The sequence below is a fragment of the Ambystoma mexicanum genome, chromosome 5q, assembly GCF_040938575.1.
Source record: "Ambystoma mexicanum isolate Mex_15411 chromosome 5q, UKY_AmexF1_1, whole genome shotgun sequence".
Taxonomy (NCBI): domain Eukaryota; kingdom Metazoa; phylum Chordata; class Amphibia; order Caudata; family Ambystomatidae; genus Ambystoma; species Ambystoma mexicanum.
The window spans coordinates 1078552803-1078574041 of NC_090933.1; the positions used below are offsets into that span (position 1 = coordinate 1078552803).

General features: G+C 46.3%; 1 protein-coding gene across 1 annotated transcript in view; it reads right to left on the reverse strand.

Moving 5' to 3' along the window:
- FBXO32 (F-box protein 32) overlaps nt 1-18206 on the reverse strand; it is a 50270-nt gene extending 32064 nt beyond the window's left edge. The window contains exons 1-3 of the mRNA XM_069621586.1: nt 17930-18206; nt 2362-2474; nt 469-518 (exon numbers count right to left, since the gene is read on the reverse strand). Coding sequence (XP_069477687.1) covers nt 469-518; nt 2362-2474; nt 17930-18042 — 276 coding nt within the window. The 5' untranslated portion in view covers nt 18043-18206. The remainder of the gene's footprint in view (nt 1-468; nt 519-2361; nt 2475-17929) is intronic.
- Between the last annotated feature and the right edge of the window lie 3033 nt (nt 18207-21239).

Sequence of the window (21239 nt, forward strand, 5' to 3'; positions counted from 1 at the left end):
TGCAACATGGTACATTGTCTCAGGTTGGATTGCAGCTGCAAAGAGATAAAGAACCCATTCACACTGCGTGTTCTGCAAGAGAACGAACAAAGAACCCATTCGCACGGCATGTTCTGCAGGAGAACGGAGAACTAACCCATTCACACTGCGTGTTCTGCAAGAGAACGGAGAAAGAACCTATTCCCACTGCATGTTCTGCAGGAGAACGGAGAACTAACCCATTCACACTGCGTGTTCTGCAAGAGAACGAACAAAGAACCCATTCACACTGCATGTTCTGCAGGAGAACGGAGAACTAACCCATTCACACTGCGTGTTCTGCAAGAGAACGGAGAAAGAACCCATTCACACTGCATATTTTGCAGGAGAACGGAGAACTAACCCATTCACACTGCATGTTCTGCAAGAGAACGGAGAAAGAACCCATTCACACTCCGTCTTCTGCAAGAGAACAGAACGGACACTTACTTCCTTTGTGCTCCCCTTGTGCACATAGATCCACTTCTCTTGGTAGAAATCTGCAAAGAACAATAGGATACATTATGAAAACCACATTATTTTGGGATTTGTATGTTTAATATTGCCTTTATTACAAAGAGGATCAGAATTAATTGCCACACAGCACACGTTAGAGAAAATGGATGCTCTAACCCTAACGAGTGATGCCAGCAAATCTGGTAAATCCCAAAATGGACAGATTATCTGCTCGAAAGCCACATTCGTTTCAGACCGTGATTGCATCAAATCTAGGTCTTGGAGCACTGATGGCCTCAGCCACGACATATGTAGATCTGGCATGAATTGTAAGGAGTTGCAGAACTAAGTACAATCCTCCTCTAGGATGAAGTCCTCTTGTGCCGCAACAGAGACTGAACGGGATCTATATGGATGACACGTTACGGCTTAATGGTAATCCTCATCACCAAATATCTGGCAACATAATCATCCACCCCATCTTGAAAATCTAACATGCTTCCCACGCCCGTTGACAGAATCAGCGCATCAATGCGGACAGCATCGTTGAAGATATATCACGCACCCATATTTACCACGGTTTGCCGTGCAAAGGAGTTAACTTTTCAATTCTTCTTCGCTAATGACTCCAAGTAAAACCCATCGCTACATGCATGGCCTCCAAGAGATTTACCGCCATCTTCCCTCATGCTGCAGCTGGCCATAACAAAATGGACTCTACTACCACATGAGAATTTCATTTCAGATTTTACATCTTGCACACAAAGGAAACATGACCTTGATATTAATTATGCAACCTCTTCTGGTGTTGGCCCTTCCTAGAGTCAAGACTCTCAGTGGCAACATCAAGCTGTTCAGGTCCCCTCACAAATGCGAAACCAAGGTTACACTACTGCTTATTAACCATGCCCTCACCCTATTGGCATCGCCTCCACAGGACCCTAAAAGCAGCATTCTATCTGAGAATGCATTATCCCACCCATGCCAAAACCGCCTTGACTAAAGGGGAAGTCTGTCCCAGGGTCTAGTTGCAGGTGAACTGCTTTTGGTCCTTTTCGAAACTAAGCACAAATAGTGTGCCTGTGTTCTTCAGTATGTCTTGGACATATGTCTTGGAGTGTTCTCAATAGCCCCTCACCAGGAAGCCAGACCTTTTTTTAGAAAAAACTGTTTAAAACAACGACACTCACATGCGTTCAAGTGTTCCAACAGATTTAATAATAACAAAAGATCACGTTGTATAGCATATGTCATGGATGTAGATGATTTGACCGAATACATGTTTTCGGAAGAGTGAAGTGACCGAATTTGTTTTTTTGAAATTTCACGGGGAGACCCTTGCAGCACCCCTCCCTCCTTCACCCTACCTTTATTAATATCCCTTACCCCACACCCAAACATTTTTTATTTTAAAAGTTTTTTCCGGTAAAAAAAACCAAAAAAACAATTTGGTGACTTCTTCCTAAAAAATTATGGATTAGGTCACTTCTACGGTATTGAATGTCAGGATGTAGGTGATTTGACTGAATTTACATTTTCGCTGAAATAATAAATTCAATTATCTAATAAAAATCAATGTACTGATCTCGATGGGTTGGAGGGCAGAGTCACCCATGGGATGGGAACCTATATAGTGCAACCTGAGCTCAGGTTTATGGGGTGAGCACTTAATAAGCTATCTTTCCCATTTTCAATTCAAACCTCAACTAGACTAGCATTTTTATGAATATGGTTCACAGACTTCTTAATTGATTTCCTGATGCTACAATGGTACATGTGACAACAGAACAGCGGGAGACAGCGTTCCTCAACACATTGATAGTAGGGCTAACAGTCAAGCATTTAGCCAATGCCCCATACAAAACAGACCCCTTCTTTGTGCCTTACGTTGAATTTTGGCTTTGTTGTTCAGCAAGTCTTTCTTTCGTTTCTTCGCAACCACATCATAGTTCTTGCTGTTGAAGAGATTCTCTTTATTGAACTCTTCTTTCTTGCAGTAACTGTAAACAAGAAATATAAGAGTAATGTTCAGTTCTTGCAGCTCAAAACTTGCATATCTTGTTAATAAACAATTCTGGGAACCAGGAGTTAAAGCACCAGTATGGGGAATATGTAGAAAGTGAGGCTCTGGAGGTGGTGTGTACTATCCCGAGGCTTCAATAGTTAAAGCACCACTATGGGGAATATGTGGAAAGTGTGGTTCTGGAGATGGTTTGTACTATCCGGAGTCTTAAGAAGTTAAATCACTACTATTGGGGAAAATGTGTAAAGTGAGGTTCTGGAGGTGGCTTGTACTATCCTGAGGCTTCAGCAGTTAAAGCATCACTATTGACAATGTGTGGAAAGTGAGGATCTGGAGGTGGCTTGTACTTTCTGGAGGCTTCAGGAGTTAAAGCACCACTGTGGGGACTATGTGGAAAGTGAGGATCTGGAGGTAGCTTGTACTATCTGGAGGCTTCAGGAGTTAAAGCACCACTGTGGGGACTATGTGGAAAGTGAGGATCAGGAGGTAGCTTGTACTATCTGGAGGCTTCAGGAGTTAAAGCACCACTGTGGGGACTATGTGGAAAGTGAGGATCTGGAGGTAGCTTGTACTATCCTGAGGCTTCAGAAGTTAAAGCATCACTATTGGCAATGTGTGGAAAGTGAGGATCTGGAGGTGGCGTGTACTACCTGGAGGCTTCAGGAGTTAAAGCACCACTGTGGGGCCTATGTGGAAAGTGAGGATCTGGAGGTAGCTTGTACTATCTGGAGGCTTCAGGAGTTAAAGCACCACTGTGGGGACTATGTGGAAAGTGAGGATCTGGAGGTAGCTTGTACTATCTGGAGGCTTCAGGAGTTAAAGCACCACTGTGGGGACTATGTGGAAAGTGAGGATCTGGAGGTAGCTTGTACTATCCTGAGGCTTCAGAAGTTAAAGCATCACTATTGGCAATGTGTGGAAAGTGAGGATCTGGAGGTGGCGTGTACTACCTGGAGGCTTCAGGAGTTAAACCACTACTATTGGGGAAAATGTGTAAAATTAGGTTCTGGAGGTGGCTTGTACTATCCTGAGGCTTCAGGAGTTAAAGCACCACTATTGGCAATGTGTGGAAAGTGAGGATCTGGAGATGGCTCGTACTACCCAGAGTATTCAGGCCTACCTTGATTCAAAGACGTAATGATCTTTCAGTTATTACTTGGACTTAATGATCTGCCTCAATGTGAGAGTCGTGTTTTCCAAATTTACACTGGGCACCCTTCCTCTCCAGACGAATACTGGGCTCAGCAGTGTGTGCGCATATGGGTGTTGAAGTCATAACACAGTGGTTCAATTTTTCTATTTCTTTTTGGATTACCATGCTTTGAGAGTTAGTTGGTTTTAGCCAGTAGCTGACCTCTTACGTGCTAATTGCAAATATATTCTGAAGTTAGCTGACCAGTTTGGTTTCTGGTCGTATTAGCTGCCCACCTAAGCGCAACCTTTATCAACATGTAGCCATGTGGTGGAGTGGCTGTTCACCTTATCCTGTGCAGTAGTAACTTTGGTTACCTGTTGTTGGTCCAACGTTTACTGCCTGGTACTGCTGGTGCTCTAGAAGCAAACCTCATATGTGTTTCCTTGCATTGTATGTTTTCCTCCCTTATGTCCCATTCTACTCCATTACCCTCCATTTTTAGTTTTTAAGTTAATTTGTCCTGCAAAATACATGCATTCATGCATTTGCGTGACCCTCATCTGTAGAGCTCCAATGGTTCATCTTTGCATTTCGTCTTTATTGTCTTTCTCTTGTGTTTTCTTCTTGATATTCTGTCCTGCTGTTTAACTTGCCATCATTAACTTTGTTTGTACCAACTCATTAACTATGTACAGCGCTTAGGTGTAAGCACTTTATAAATAAACAAAAAATCCAAATATAAAAACACAAATATCCATCCTATTAACATAGGAATGCATAACAGCCCAGATGCTTTAAAGAGGCCTATGTAAGACATATCCAGGAGGTGCTGATATGAACGCCTATCACCATATGCCTAGAACTAGCCTATGTTGGGGCCAAGGCACACATTTGTCGTTGGTTAGAGGTTGGCACTGTGGCTATGTCTTCTTTTGTCAAGTTATTGAGGGAAAGTGGAGATAATAGGAAGGACAACATATTTTTGATCAGAGGGCCTTCCCACAGTGTTTAAGGTTATTGTATATTAATTATTGAAATTAGAATGTCTTTGTCTTTATAAACGTTGGGATATTCTTTGGAGTTTTGATATAATCATTTTAATGGAAAAAAGGGTTTTATATATTGTTCCTTAATCTATGAGATGATATGATGTGACATTTATAATGCGCCTGTACACAAGTGTTTCGAGGCGCGACAAGACAAGGAAGGGGAACCAAAGGGAGGACAAAATAACGATCTTACTAGGCCATGTGTCATTCAGATCATGCAAGCGCGGGGAAGAGGGAAGGGGAGAAGTGCTAGGGGGGAGTCGAAGGGGGAAGTGCAGTTAACTCACAAGTGCAGCCAGCGGGCAGCTCATAAGTTCAGAGAGAAGGGACTGTAGGATTGCAGATACATACCCTTAAGTGCTGGGGAGCCCGGAGGCAGTTTGAGGGCAACTGGACATCCAGGAGTGGGGGCCCGAGGTCAGAGGGTGAACAAGTGACCAGTGTGCTGCGCAGTCAGGTGCATCAGCAGGGGAGAGGAAGAGAGAAAGCGTAAGCGAAGAGGAAGGTCTTGAGTTGCTTCCGGAACCGTAGGTGGTTCTTCTCAAGTTTGAGAGAGGCAGGGAGGCTATTCCAGAGAGAAGCCCCAGCCGAGGAGATAGATCTGCCCTCAACTCTCTGCTTGGAGAAGCATCTGACCCTCAGAGAGTTAGAGGTGGATGAGCGGAGAGCTCGAGAAGGAAGATGTTTTGGAAGAGAAAGTTAGAGGCAGAGCGGTCCCAGGTCCCAGAAACCCTTGTGGATGATGCAGAGGGTTTTCAACTTGATTCTTGCAGCCACGGGGAGCAAGTGAAGAGATTTCAGAGCTGGAGGGATACGATCCCTGGGCTTGAGGCCAAGGACAAGTCTTGCAGTTCTGTTGTGGATAAGTTGTGACGGTCGAAGAGTAGAGGCAGGAAGATTTAGAAAGAAGCTATTGCAATAGTCCAGCCTAGAGGGGACAAAAGCTCTGGAGACAGTGAGCTTCTGGGGAAAGTGAGAAAAGGAGGAATACCTCTTAGTTGGTGCAGCTGATAGTTTGACTTCTTAGCGACATTACAGATGTGAGGAGAGAAGGAGAGGGTGGAGTTGAATATGACACCAAGGTTCTTAACCTTACAGGAAGGAGCAGTAAGAGGGCCCGGAGTAGACAGCCAGAGAGAGAGGAAAGGATGGAACGGGTGTCCCAATGAGGGGGATCTCAATCTTACTGGCATTAAGGCATAGATCATTGACGGCACACCACTCCTGAATTGCGGCCCGACAGTCTGGTATGAGAGAAGAAGCAGTGGTGGCTGAGGGGAGTCTGAAAGAGAGCTGAGTGTCAATCGCATAACATTGAAAATTGGAGCCGAAAGTAGCGATGCGGTGGGCAAGAGGTGCCAGGTAGTGGTTGAAGAGCCAGGGAGAGAGATTAGATCCCTGCGGAACACCACAAGTAAAGAGAGCAATAGAAGAGACGAAAGACCCCAGTTGGACCTGAGAGGGTCAGTCAGTGATAAAGGAGGTCAACCAGGCCAGGGCCTGATCAGTAATACCAAGGTTGTCACAGAGGCGATTGAGCAGGATGGCATGGTTGACCATGTCAAAAGCAGAGGATAGATCAAGGAGAGTGAGGACAGAAGGGAGATTAGAGTCAAGATTGGAGAGCAGGTCTTCACAGGTGTTCAGGCGAGCTGTTTCTGTGCTTCTGGCAGCTCTGAAGCCAGACAGGTGGTCATGGAGGCAACCAACAGGCTCAGTAAGTAGATTAAGCTGGGAGGTGCCCAGCTTTTCCAAGAGTTTGCCATGGAAAGGAGTGATGGAGATTGGGCGATAGTTAGCCGGACAGGAAGGATCGGCCGATGGCTTCTCTAGAAGGGGGTGTACAAGAGAGTGCTTAAGGAGGGAGGGGAAGTTTCAGTGACAAAGGAGTGATTGCAGAAATAGGCCAGAGCTGGAGCAAGGGTGTCAATGTGGTCCTTCATAGTTCTGGATGAGCAGGGTAGAACCTGCTTTGACAATATTTTCATAGATCAGACTTGTCTCAAAACATTGTCAGAGAAAGGAGGAGAGATGGCCTCAGACATGCCAGGAGTGGTAGAGGAGGAAGAGGAGGTAGAGGAAGAGGGGGTGGACTGGATATCCTGAGTTTTAGAAGTGAAATGAGAGGCCAAGGCCGTGCAGAAGACCTGGGAGGGAACAGGAGAGGTAGAGACTGCAGCAGGATTGGCCAGCTCCTTGCAGATTTTGAAATTTTCGGCCGAGTTGTTAGATGCCGCAGAGATGCAAGCTTGGATGTAGGCTCTCTTCTTAGAGAGGACAGAGTCTGTACTGCCTTTTGAGCAGGCAGCAGGCCAATTTGTCAGGGAGTGCGTCCAATACCCTCCACTTCCGCTCCGCCGCCCTACACTTGCATTTAAGGGTGGCGAGGTCGGAATCATACCAAGAGTCGCACCTGGATTTGGGCTTCAAGTGGATCCTCATGACAGGGGCAAGGACATCCAGAGTGTTTGAGAGGGATGAAGGTTGAGGAGGAGAGAAAGTAGCGTCAAAAGCCTCAACTGACACACGCTTCATGGGTCAGTTGACCGAGAAGGTAGGTGGCAGTGCTTGAGTCGGCTTGACCTGCGGCGAAGTGAGAGAGAGAGGTGGGAAGAAAGGAGAAAGCGATCACTCCAAGAGAGAGGAGAGGTGAGAGGGTTAGAGAAGGGGAGGTCTGAGGAGATCAGAACATCCAGGGTGGGCCAGAGGGAAGAAGAGAGAGAGAGAGAGAGAGAGAGAGAGAGAGAGAGAAGGAGAATCGCAGAGGTTGCGAAAAGAGTGCCAAAGAAGGGCTGGTAGCATCCAGGTGGATGAGGTAGATGCAAGGAGCGGAGAGGAGAGGTCAGCCCACTCAGAGAGGAAGAAGGCGACCCGGCCTGGTGGCCTGTAGATAGTGGCCACAGTGAGAGAGAGGCCAGGAGAGATAGAGAGCCTGCAGACCAGCCACTCAAATGAGGAGTAGTGCTGCACTGGAATGATAGAAGCAGGGATCCACTCTGGGAAAATCAAGGCTACTCCCCCAAAGGGACGGTTGGTTCTGGGTTCGGAGAGGACCTTGTAGCCATCGGGAAGGAGAGTCTCAAAACTCCTGACAGAGCTGGCCGTGAACCAACCCTCGGTGAGACTGAGTACATCCAAATCAAGCTCTTCTAGGAGATGGCAGATGTCAGAGGAGTGTTTGACAGCTGAACAAGAGTTGAGAGTGGCGATGTGGAGCAGGTTGCCACATTTGAAGGACTTCTGGGGAGGGGTACAAGCCAGGGGGACACACTGCTGAAGTGTTGAGGTGCCCAAGGATGGGCAGAGGGAGAATGAAGAGATATGTATTTAGATGTAGCTTGTTGTTAAATTAATTTCATAAAATGAGAATTTGCAACTGTTAAAATTAAATATTTCAAAATGCTATTTTATGTTAGAACGTTTTTATTCTGTGCTTACCACTGTGGTATGTTTAAAGTGCAGAGGCTTGTCCGGAGTGTGGGGTACTAGTGTGCATCCTCCTGGGTGAACCAATTTAATGATACCAGAATTAGTCAGTGCATGGTTGTGTGATGGACTTGAGATATGCTGGCTTTGTTTTGCACTAGAAAGGTTTTTTAAAGCCCCTCGCAGTAAACCTGTAGGTTAATCTAAGGAAGCCAAGCCACCTGTCAGAAGTGCCAGCACCATGAGTTGGCCGTTTAAAGGTGAATGCCGGAAACATTAAAAGTGGAAGGGGGAGGGAGAGTCTAAGAAGGGATGATATCAATCCTGTAAGAGCCATTCCCGCTTGGCAAATTGATGAGGGGTAAGATGGATTCATCAATAGTAGGCCACGTGTGACAGTGTGGTGCATTGCTTGTGGTGGGCTATTAGAATATAGTAATATGCACCTGTCTATAGTGTTTCTGGAACAACATCCCACACCATTTCAGGCGAGTCTCTGCTCTTCCATACTTCAGGAAAACACCTCTCTTCAAGGAACACCTCATCGGCCCCCATGACAGTGTCTAAGCCCTCATTCCCCAGCTTGCTTATCCCCAATCCCCCAATACTGAACTGCCCCAGCCTTCCACTCATTGTAGAGCACTTTGTTGCTTTCCAGCAAGCGTTGTGCTGCACAAAAAAACATCTAACCCTATTACTATTGAGGAATGGATTTCAGAAATGCATTCTCTAGCGGATATGGAGAGAGTGTTATATCAGAGAGAGAAGAAAACTACATTATTTAACAAGATTTGGGGTAAATTTCTGCTATTAGATTAGACCAGTTCATTGATTGTTTTGTGACTCCTGGGGGGGGGGGGTTTCAGCGGTATATAGTTTTGTTGGCTTTGTTGTTATTTCTATGTTGTGGTATTCTTGAAAATAAATAATTAAAAAAAAAACCCTAATCTTAAAAACATTTATTATAGTAAGAACATCTCATCTTGAGGTGCTCTGTGTATTGTTTTGGGGTGTGGGGGTGAAGCCTGTTGGTAGCCTAGTAATGGAACCAGGATGTGATGTGGGGGGTAGAGATGGATAGAGGGGGAGGGTACTTGGCAGCATATGGTACGGATGGCTTTTCTCTAGAGATAAATGGATATTGTAGATATTCAATATTAAGGGCCTCATCAAGGGTTGGGTGGAGTGGTAAAAATGCAGTGGTAACGCTATTACCACCGCTCCGCCCAATCCCGAGTTTGGGTGGAAAGTTGGGAGATTGAGCTTGAGGTAAATCTGCTGACCCCCCCCCCCCCATTTTTGGCGCATTTACTGCGGCGCAGTATGCGCCGTGATAAATGCTCTGTAAATACAGCATAGAGTCTGATTGTTTCTGAATAAAATGGGGATTTACAGCCTTGCCGCAACTCGGGATCCAACGCTAATAGCGCTGGACCGAGTTGCAGGAACACTATTTGCTTTGGGCGGTATCCTGTCAGATCTACTGCCGTGATACCGCCCAAGTTGTGATGACCCCCTTAGAGTTTGTTATGTCCCTGGAGGGGTGAACCTATGTTTTCCATTGCTACGAGTTTACTTCTTGTCTTACTGATTTCAACGGCTCTCTTCCTGCCCGCGTAATTAGAAGCGCATAGTATTCCATATTGAAACCACTCTTTCTTCCTGAAAGTGGAACAGAAGAATGTCCACATACTTTGCAAAGGACCACGCGCTCTATTTTCAGAAATGCTAGATGCCTCCAAAAGGCCATCTGTCTGGGGTGCCCTGCGATAAATAGTTGGACAAATGGATTCATCAGTTCGGCCACTGATGACAATCCGCCATTCACCCCAGTCTTACCACAGGGCGGTCCCCTCTACCTGCTGATGGGCAGAGTGCAACACTATCGCCACATTAACCCCCACCCGCACGCCCCCCACCCTCATGATCAAAGCGCCATAGGGCTCAGGGCAGGAGGCTATCTTTACACATTTATTTGCATTTATTTATTTTGTCATTTATAAAGCACACCAAAACCAGAGGCATCTAGGCACTGGTTACAGTAATTGCGTTTAGGAGTTGATTAGCACAGTTAGAAGGTTAACACAGTCAGAATTATAGTTACAGGAGATCTGAAATACCTGTGATGGAACAGGTAGGGGTCTTGTAAGAAGAGCCAGGTGTGCAGGCCTTTACGAAAGGCCCAGAAGGAAGTTTCAGATCTTAGGTGCAGCGGTAAGGTGTTCCAGTAAGTCGCTGCCAACACCGGGAAACTACGGCCTCCCGCGGGGTAGCATTACAGGGATCTATCTGCTGTGGAGAGAAAGTCTTGGCAGCATGCCGCTCCTGCCACTAGACCGCAACTGGCAGTGAGAAAAGGTGGCTTGAAACTATCATTGTCTTTCTGAACTACGCACATGATAAATAAAAAAGCAGTAAGGTTTGGATTTCTAGACACATGATAGCACTGATGAACAGTACTGTCCTAAATGCAACTGATGCTGCGGGGGGGGGGGAGGTGTGCCTTCTCAATGAAGCTGGAGCTCGGACGCCGCAGAACACTTCTATTGTCACCATTTATGTTCCCCGTCGGTATTTATATTCCGTTCCTGGAAGAACACTGCCTGCCTTCTCTGAACTCAGCATCATGGCGGGAACAAAGTACAGTACGTTCTGTTCTATGCTAGCTACACTAGACGCCTCCTCAGTTTCCTGCCACACAGCAACATTGATGCAGCTCGGGTTATTGCTGGATACCCACTGCCCTAGAATATAAATTACAAGACATTTTCAACAGGTGATATAGATGTAAGATTATTTAAACAAAAAACAAAATAGCCACGTGTCTTCTGTCGCTCCCTCGCCTGCAGATAAAAATGAGCAAAGCCCTTGCCGGTTATGTGTCTGGGCTCCACCTTTGTTAATCTAACAATTTGACAGTGGAGGACCTACCGAGAAAACTATTTCTAGATAATTCGTGGTAGACCCTTTTTCCGTAAGGCAACTTTGCCAGTTGTGAAAATGGCACACTCACAAAGAACATCTGTGCGAAACTCTGCCGCTCCGACTGTGAAAGAGGACAAGAACAGCAACGCTGCTGGACTGGGAGACCAAGAATACTCTGACCTGTTTCCACTGTTAGATAGCGATGGGCCTCAGCTGTGTGCAGACTTCAGAAATCAATGGAGGCTTAGCTTTACGTTTAGAGCACCAAAAAACCACGTCTAAATCTTGCTAGTGGGACACTAGGAAAAAAGACCACACTGGTGCACTGATGTGGGCCACAATCTAAAATGACTCCATCAGTTAAACTTCCAGTAGTACAAAGTCTCGGTAGGATAGCTCAGCTGCAACGTGCTCACCTTGGAAGCAAGACGACACAGAGCAACACAGGTTCAATTCTCCGGTCTGCACTTAGAAACGTCTGGTTATTAAGTGCGTTATAAATAACCTATCATATCAATAGTAATCACAGTGCATGCATAAGAAATTGGGATGCTGCGATCATTTACCTCTGGATAAGATAGCTTAGCGACAAGAGACGCTCACAGTTAAACTAAATCTCTCTCCCACTGGACTCTTTTTATTTCTTTTAGGATCTGCCGCCTTGTGCGTGCCAGACCAAAGTGATATGCCTGCGTGGGAACATACCCATGTGGGAAGATGGCTGACATGTTGCTTGAACGTTCACACCATTGGTTCCTAAACTTTTAACTTTGCTATTGGTCACCTTGACCTCTGAGGTAAAGATCAACAGGCATCTCTTTACAGCATATTCTTACACTGTACACACTGTTACATAGATTAATCAAAGCGTTTTCTAACATCACCCATCAGTCTGGACTCTCTGCAGAACAGCGCACACCATTGATGAAAGACAAAAATCATTTCGACTGTTAAAAGCAGAGGAGTTATTTAAAATATCATCTAACCTATATTCTACGTCTTGGGAATATAGCTCAGGGGCAAAGCACTCGCCTTGGAAACAAAACGATGTAGAGTAACACAGGTTCGATTCCCTGGGTCCTCGCCTAGAAACCTCTGGGTATTAAGAGCGTTCTAAATAACCGAATATAATATGGGGGTGAAAAACGTAGGGGATACCAGACGAGTCATGAAAGCTGAATGGGCTACAAAATGGCCGCATGGACTAATTTAAACCTTACCCTGTTCGGATGTCTGTGCACTGGAAACTGACCCATGTGCACAGCCAGCCTTACACAGGAAAGGACACACCATTCTAGCCTCTTATCCGTAAACTCTCTGAATCAGTGTATATATGCTTTTAAATGTTTAAATGTTTGGGTGTTGGGAAAATGAAATGAGCACTACAAATTATGTACTCATTTCAAGCATACAACCCTTTCTTCATAGGTCATTTCTGCAGTACCCAAAATGTCCTTTAATGTTACGCAAAGCTGCCCCGGGAATGGCGCTATTTGTTCCTTTGCCCTTTCTCCCAGGGGTTCTTCGAAAGGTAACACTGGGGGTTTAACAGCCTCATCATGTGGGAATGATAAACTATCAGAAAATAATCTGCATTGCTATTCTAGGTTTTGGGAAGGCACGTTGCTTCTTAAGGCACGTGCAACGTTCTACATAATTGGAAAAGTACGTTGTAAAAAGTGACAGTTTCAATTTTAGTACAATAAAATTATTTTCTTTTGCTTTTTTAATAGCTTCTTTTACACACAAAAAAACACACTCCATGCCCTTCAAGATAAATGTTTCTTCCTCTGGTCGGGCAGCTGTCAGCAGTGGCTGGGGTGTCTCTAAGAAACGCGCACTTGACAATGCAACTCTCGCACACATTAAGGGGGCGGAGACTAAAGAGAATTGAAGAGAGAAAGAGCCAGGAAGAGGGGGTGAGAGAGAGCTCTAGATCGGTGTACGATATGCAGCGTACAGCTAGAGTTATTAAATATTTTGTTAAGTTTCAGGATATTATCAGCCCCATCCTTGCAGCCTGTTGGGGGTGTGCTGCCCTTGTCCATGTACATGCAGTATCCCCAGTGTTCCATTTGGAACAGTTTCTCTGTCCAGGCGAGCCTACAAGTTAGTGGGGGGACTTGAGCATACAGCTTAACACACACACGCCTGAATTGCCCTGCCGTAAACTCTCCAAGAAGAACAAAATGGCCCACTTCTCTTTCCTTTTTATGCATAGCATTCATTTCTTATGGGTTGAGGGCGTAGGGTGCACTGGTTTACGCATGCCCAATTATGCCAGACAAGTGGACTAAGGCACAGAGAGCTAAAGTGATTGGCCCAGAATCACACAGCTTTGGTGATGTGAGAAAGCCAGGATTTTAACCTGGGCCTCCTGATTACAAATTCTACAACTCTCATCCACACAGCACTGAGATGAACAGACATTTCACAAAACCTCCCAACTTAATCCAAGCCCTGCCACTGAAGTTCTGGGGAGAAATGGTTAGCAATGGCAAGAGCACGTTGTCTCTTCCGTTTCATGGACTATCCAACACACACACAACATCTGCGGTAAACGAATAATGCCCGGCGGGCCCTCAGGTAGAGGAAGCTCTCGACATGTAGTATTTCTTTGGCTTGTTTTCTCTTTTCTTTTATGTGCAGTTAAATACACTTGTATTATGGGTTGCCTGATGGTGTAAAGGTAAGTATCAGGGGGTGGGGGGCTGTGTTATATTATCTGTCTTTGCATGTGGTATTTGGGGGGATGTATAGGGGGTAAGGCCAGGTTTCTGGATCAATCATTTACAATTTTGACAAGAGAAATACCTTAAGCGTGTTTAAGAATACTTATGAGACAGACAGCACAGCTACAAGTCACATTTTAACCACAGGAAAACACAGGAAAAGTCTCATTTCACGAGTCTACTTTTCCAGAGGACTTTTTGTCTGGACGTTAAAACTACCAAAAGGGATTTACAGAAGCAATGACAAATAGTGTAAGGCGTGTGCAGTATCACCACCGAGTATTGTTACACAAACGTGGCAAACTGACAGTCAGTCGAAGACACCAAACACCAAACTCAATGTGTAGCAATACCACTACTAAAGTGAAGACTGCAGGGGGTTGCCTATCAAGATAACACAGATTGGTGGAGCGGATAAGGCAGGGCCGGGATTCTGGGGCACTGACTTCACTGTACCGCATGCCCCCACTCCGGGGTGATGCAGGGCCCGCACATCACATGCCTCTTAGTGATACAGCACTGCCTGCTGCCAGAGCCACAGTCTGCCCCCACCCGCCTCCTCCTCCTCCTCCTCCTCGGCTCGCGCCAGCAGGCTGACTCACTGTTTATAACTCCCTTTCCAATCAGCTTTCTGGCAGATAAACAGAGCGAGAGCTCCAAAGCAGATTAACTCCTCGGCCACTGCTCCAGTTTCTGTACACAGGCGTCTACTGAGCGTCCATCAACACAGCCACTATATATTAATACTACAGGTAAAACCCGGACTGGCTGTTATAATTGATCCACTAGGCCCGATGACCTGGGGGTGGAGGGCCCAAGGAGAGTGACATCGTCACTGCGTTGGCCGACCGGAAGCGATGACTTGCTAAGAAAATGCTGATTTGAGGAATGTTTCTGTCAGTGTCAAGGTGCAGTGTCCACAAAAATACAACAATAAAATACATAAATAAATAAAAATCTTACGGGGGTAATAACACAACGGTCTATGATCATCTGGAAACAAGGAGCCTGTATAATACGGTCCATATGTAAATACATGGCGCCCTATGGTAATAATACGTGGTATCCTATGGTAACCTATGACGTAATATGATGCGTTTCAGCTGAAAAGAAGTTGACGTAATGCAACTTAATCGATAACCTGTGGACCAATGTCCATTTGTAAACAAGAGAATAGCAGTAACCTGTGGACGAATGTCCACCTGTTAACAAGGATATAGGGTATACGGTGGCACTGTCCATCTCTAAACAAGAAAACAGCGTAGCCTGGGGACCAAAGTTCATCTGAAAACAAGGCAACAGTGAAAACCTGTTGGGCAACATCCATCTGTAAACAAAGGAGTAGTGGTAACCTGTGGGCCAATGCCAATCTGTAAACAAGGAAATAGTGGTAACCGAGGGCCAATGTCTGTATGTAAACAAAGGCATAGTGATAACCTCCGGGCAAATGTCCATCTATAACAAAGGGGCAAGTGGTAACCTGTGGACCAATGCCCATTGGTAAACAAGGGAATAGCAATAACCTGTGGACCAATGTCGATCTGTAAACAAGGAAACAGTGATAACCTGTTGGACAATGTCCATCTGTAAACAAAGTAGTGGTAACCTGTAGGCCAATGTTCATCTGTAAACAAGGTCATAGTGGTAACTGAGGACCAATGTCCGTCTGTAAACAAAGGAATAATGATAACCTCTGGGCAAATGTCCAACTGCAAAGAAGTGACAAGTGGTAACCTGTGGACCAATGTCTATTTCTCAACAAGGGCATCTGAGTAACCCTTGGATCAAAGTCCACCTGTAAACAAAGGAATAGCAGTAACTGGTGGCCCAGTGTCCACCTGTAAACAAAGGAATAGCGTAACCCGTGGACCAATCTTTATCTGTAAACAATTGACTAGTGATAACCTCTCGGACAGTGTCCATCTGTAAAGCAGGGAGTAGTGGTAACGTGGGATAATACTCATATATAAATTTGAAACTAGTGGTGACCTATGGACCAATCACCACCAGTAAACAAGGGAATAGTATAACCTGTGGACCAATGTCCATCTGTAAACAAGGGAATAGTGGCATCTATGGACCAGTGGCCATCTGAAAATAAGGACACTATGGTAGCCTATGGGCAAATGGTCCACCTATAACCACAGGATTAGCCGTAACGTATGGGCTAATGCCCATCAGTAAACCAGAAACTAGTGGTATCCTTTGGGTAATTGTCAATCTGTAAAGAAGTGAAACGTGATAAGATATCATGGGCCATAGCCATGCTGTAAATTTAGAAATATGTACTAACGTAGGGATAATGTTCATCAGAAAACAAACTCTGTAACCGAAGGCAGAAATGTCAAACTGTAGAATATCAGAAGCAGTACTCGGCCAGGCCAGTTTGTCCTAGACATTCTGTTCCTTGCAGCCCTGCATGCATAACGGGAAAGCAAAACGACAAGCACTAGGGCGAAAAGAAGAGCCAGAATTTGGTGGCCTAACCTGCGGTGACCACTTAAATGTTCGAAGATGGAACCCCTGTGGTACATCCACGTTAACCCACAGACATGCTCACCAAAAACATGTGTTCAAAACAGACCTTTTCCTCATAAAAACCCTTCCCCACCACACAACTGGCAATACTACTGTATATTAGACAAATACATTCCACGTTTCATGGGCACCGCTACCAACACATTATACACAACACACTGTAAACTGTCTTTTTCTACATCACCTATCTTAGGTTTTCAAGTTGTCATCAGGCATGAGTGTGTCACTTTCCCCCATTATTGCGTTCTCTTGCATTCCTATGGCCGGGAGGCCTGCCTTTATTATGGCAAAGCAAGGACGCCCACGCTGTCTGAGACACTCTCCATGCGTTAACCTTGGAAGGCATGCATCAGCTTGCCGTAAGGGAGGAGGGTGGACACAATAACGCCAGCCCGGGGCCCAACATCTGAAGAACTGCTGCAACTCTTGGTGTAAGGTGGGGGCCAACACCTGAAGAACTGCTGCAACTCTTGGTGTAAGGTGGGGCCCACGCCTGAAGAACTGCTGCAACTCCTGGTGTAAGGTGGGGGCCAACACCTGAAGAACTGCTGCAACTCTTGGTGTTAGGGGGGGGGCACACCTGAAGAACTGCTGCAACTCTTGGTGTAAGGTGGGGCCCACACCTGAAGAACTGCTGCAACTCCTGGTGTAAGGTGGGGGCCAACACCTGAAGAACTGCTGCAACTCTTGGTGTTAGGGGGGCACACCTCAAGAACTGCTGCAACTCCTGGTGTGAGGGGGGTCCCACACCGGAAGAACTGCTGCAACTCCTGGTGTGAGGGGGCCCACACCTGACGAACTGCTGCAACTCTTGGTGTGAGGGGGGGGCACACCTGAAGAACTGCTGCAACTCTTGGTGTGAGGGGGGCCACATCTGAAGAACTGCTGCAACTCCTGGTGTAAGGTGGGGCCCACACCTGAAGAACTGCTGCAACTCCTGGTGTAAGGTGGGGGCCAACACCTGAAGAACTGCTGCAACTCTTGGTGTTAGGGGGGCACACCTGAAGAACTGCTGCAACTCCTGGTGTGAGGGGGGTCCCACACCGGAAGAACTGCTGCAACTCCTGGTGTGAGGGGGCCCACACCTGACGAACTGCTGCAACTCTTGGTGTGAGGGGGGTCCCACACCTGACAAACTGCTGCAACTCTTGGTGTAAGGTGGGGGCCCACACCTGAAGAACTGCTGCAACTCTTGGTGTGAGGGGGGGGCACACCTGAAGAACTGCTGCAACTCTTGGTGTGAGGGGGGCCACATCTGAAGAACTGCTGCAACTCCTGGTGTAAGGTGGGGGCCCACACCTGAAGAACTGCTGCAACTCTTGGTGTGAGGGGGGCCCACACCTGAAGAACTGCTGCAACTCCTGGTGTGAGGGGGTCCCACACCTGAAGAACTGCTGCAACTCCTGGTGTGAGGGGGGCCCCACACCTGAATAACTGCTGCAACTCTTGGGGTACGGTGGTGGCCCACACCGGAAGAACTGCTGCAACTCCTAGTGTGAGGGGGTCCCACACCTGAAGAACTGCTGCAACTCATGGTGTAAGGTGTGGACCACACCAGAAGAACTGCTGAAACTCTTGGTGTAAGGGGGGGGTCCCCACCTGTAGGCGGGTGCTGACTGCCTCTCACCTGGTAATGTCGCTGATGTAGTTGCTTTTCTCATCGAGAAAGCGTTTCCACCCGTCGTCGGTCTTCACCCAGCTCTGCCCCGGGGACCGCCAGTCCTGTCCTAGGAACGGCATCCTGGCGCCTGCTTCGGTGGGGGGGGGGGTGAATAGGGGAAGATGGAGTAGGTGCTCTGCCCTGGGCCTGCTCCTGGCTCACTTCCCGGCGTTCTCCGTCCGCTCAGCTCAGCACAGCTCTGTTTTTCTGCCTCCCTGCTCCCCCCAGCTGGATTTATATCAGCTGCCTTTGTTGCCGGAAATGTGAGCTGCTCCTCCCCTGACTCGAGCACGTGGCTTTGTTGACGCTCTAATCTCTGTTGTTGCAAAATCCTGCAGTGGAAACTTTGCACCACGTGCTCTCTCTTCCCTGTTGCTAGCCGACTCGGTGCCCGCAAGAGCAGCTGCTCTGCTGCAATATTAACCAGGGGAGCGGTGGGTGGCATGACCAGGCATGAAGTGCGGGCGCAGACAGGCTCCGTCACGCGAAGAAGCCCTCTCCCGGCAGACAGTGCACCCTGAAATATATTCCAGCGGGCTCTGACTGCACTGCTTCCACAATGTAACAAGAGGTGGTCTACTGGAACCCCTGGAGTCTCTATGGTTACGGAACCATCTCTTTTACGTCCCTTTTGGATAGGTGTGCGGTGCGGTTGCGACATTCAAATATGTGTACAACAGTGGTGTTCAAACTGGGGCGCTGGCCTCCCTAGGGGGCCCCCAAGGCTTTGTGGGGGGGGGACAGGTTAGGGGGGGGGCAGACTTTAAAAAGGTATTACAATGACTTTTTTAATATAAAAAAAGGATTAATGTGACTGATTTTAACTGAAAATATAAGCAGAAGAAAATATGCTTATATTTTAAAGAGCGTGGCCCCCTCTGGACATTCATAGGCGGGCAAACCCTTAGGTGGGGTGGGGGTCCCCGAAACAATATATAGTCATGGGAGGGGCGGGGGTCTTGGTATGAAAAAGTCTGAATTCCACTGGTGTAGAACATATCATTGGGAGAGGAATACTAGGACACAACCAACCTCTCGCGTGCACACGCACTACGCACGCGCACACACGCGCGCGATGCTATGGACAGAAGCTATATAAAACGAGCGATACATTCCTGGATACAAATATATGTAAATGTCAGAGATACATATTTTCCTCCACACAATTTATATTTTGAAATGGGTCTTTATGGAAATCGAAACATAAGGAGTGGGCACTCACTCGCATAGAGCTGGCATATCGCGGAGAAGTAATGGAAAACGTAATGGTCAAAATCACCTCAGTATGGACAGCCTAATCGGAGGGAAAAAAAGAAAAGTCACCAAACAAAAATCAGATGGACTCATATTTAAGAAACATGTGATGGACGGACGGCCAGGCCATGGCCTACCTGACATTAAAGGCATGTTGTATTATGTATGTCAGAACAGTCGCTTTTCTCTCAAAACCAATCTACATGTTTATGGTAAGCAGACAGTCCTCGCATTTTTCTTGCAAAGCAACGACGGCTTACATTTCAAAGCGTTAATGGTGCTATTGCCTGCGATTTCATCTTTTCTTTTTGCTTTTGTACACACATTGTCAAGCATAACATATGATATAGTTCCTCCACAGTACATCATAAGGATATAACGAGAAGTTCTTCAAACAAAATGAGCAACACAGCTGGAGGTCACAGAACTCTGAGGTGACTTAATACACGTTTAATGTACAGCAGATGTGTTTTAATGCCATATTATATATGGCCACAATGACACCCTCTCTTTTAATACTTGGTCTCCTGTTTACTGCGATGCAAGAGATGGCCGAGGTGCTGATACATGTACTAAAGATAGGATTCGCGCAGGGACGTCATTTAGGGGTCGCCAGGGGTCGCACTTGTGACCCCTGAGGTCTCCCTTGCTACCCCTAAAAAAAGGCTTTCTTCAAAAAACAGGGGATTCCATAAGTGGAACACTTTGAGCAGTGACCCTAAATAAGAAAGAATAGTAATAACAAATAATCTGTCTTTCTGGAATTCTATACAATAATTGCTGGACTCATTTAAGTTTTATTTCAGGCACACTTTAGGGGGTGAGTCACTGATTTAGTCTGTTCTTAAACACCCCAAATTCACAATACAGACAAAATCCTCCAAAAAACATTTGGAGTAGAATAAGCATTAATTTCGGACTATGTATTTTGCTTTTCGCAAATTGCAGTTAGCATGTTTTTTCTGCCGATATATATAGTGATACATTCTTGTATGAAAAGTATATCACGTTACAGTGATAGTGTAACCATATTGCTCATAGTGTACATTAGAAACAACGCTATGTGATGCCACTTCCTGTTTTGTCAAGGGGTAAATGGTCGTATTCCATCGCTTCTCGTGATGTCACTTCGAGGTGGGGTCACATTACATCACTTCCTGTGATGTCATCAGAGGTCAAGGGTCATGCGAGGTCACTTCCGCTACCCCCGGCATTTTGGTGAAATGACGTCCTTGGATTCGCTTGGTTGAAAACAAAAACATGAATATTCAGCGTGTAATGCATAGCAGAACATACTGCAAGCAGTTCATTACAATGCATTTAACAGCAGTTTTGTGGTTTAAAATAAATGAAAACATGCAGATAGATTCTTGCTCTCCTTTGCTAAAAAAAGCAGCAGTGCAAAACATAAACATTCTACCATGACCAGCTGCCTGTATTGTGTCCCATTGCTCTATCTTCTGCGGTTAAGTCTGCTATTGGTCAAAGTGCCCCAAGGAGACTGGAAGGCGCTATACAAATGACCGAAAATAAATAAATATTCTCAGGATGAATTCCCAGAAGAGCCCAGCCCCTGCCCAAGAAGAATCCCACTGTCCATACAACCAGGGTCTGACTGGGACCATAAAACGGTCTCGGGCACCAATGAAAAAGTGCCCCACAGTTGCAAATGACACTTCATTCCTTATGTGACACTGTTTGAATAGTAACCAGGGGGGATGGGGGGGGTTGATGAAGTGTAATGCACATTGTGCATTTAAAAGAACATTTCTTCAAAAACTCTGGTCCAAACTACTAGCAGCAGAGAGAATGAACTCATCAAACTAGCCGAAATTGGCCAAAAAAGTGTCCCACTTTGACCAAAAAAACGGGCCCACACCAGCATTCTGTGTTTTTGGTTAGGCCATGGGCCTATTGCCTCATAGGCCAGTCTGAGCCTGCATGCAACCATTAGCATCCCCATCAAGCTCCAAGCAGAGCTTAAGCACTTCCAGGCAGCCAGGTGCAGGACTTTGCTCCCTGA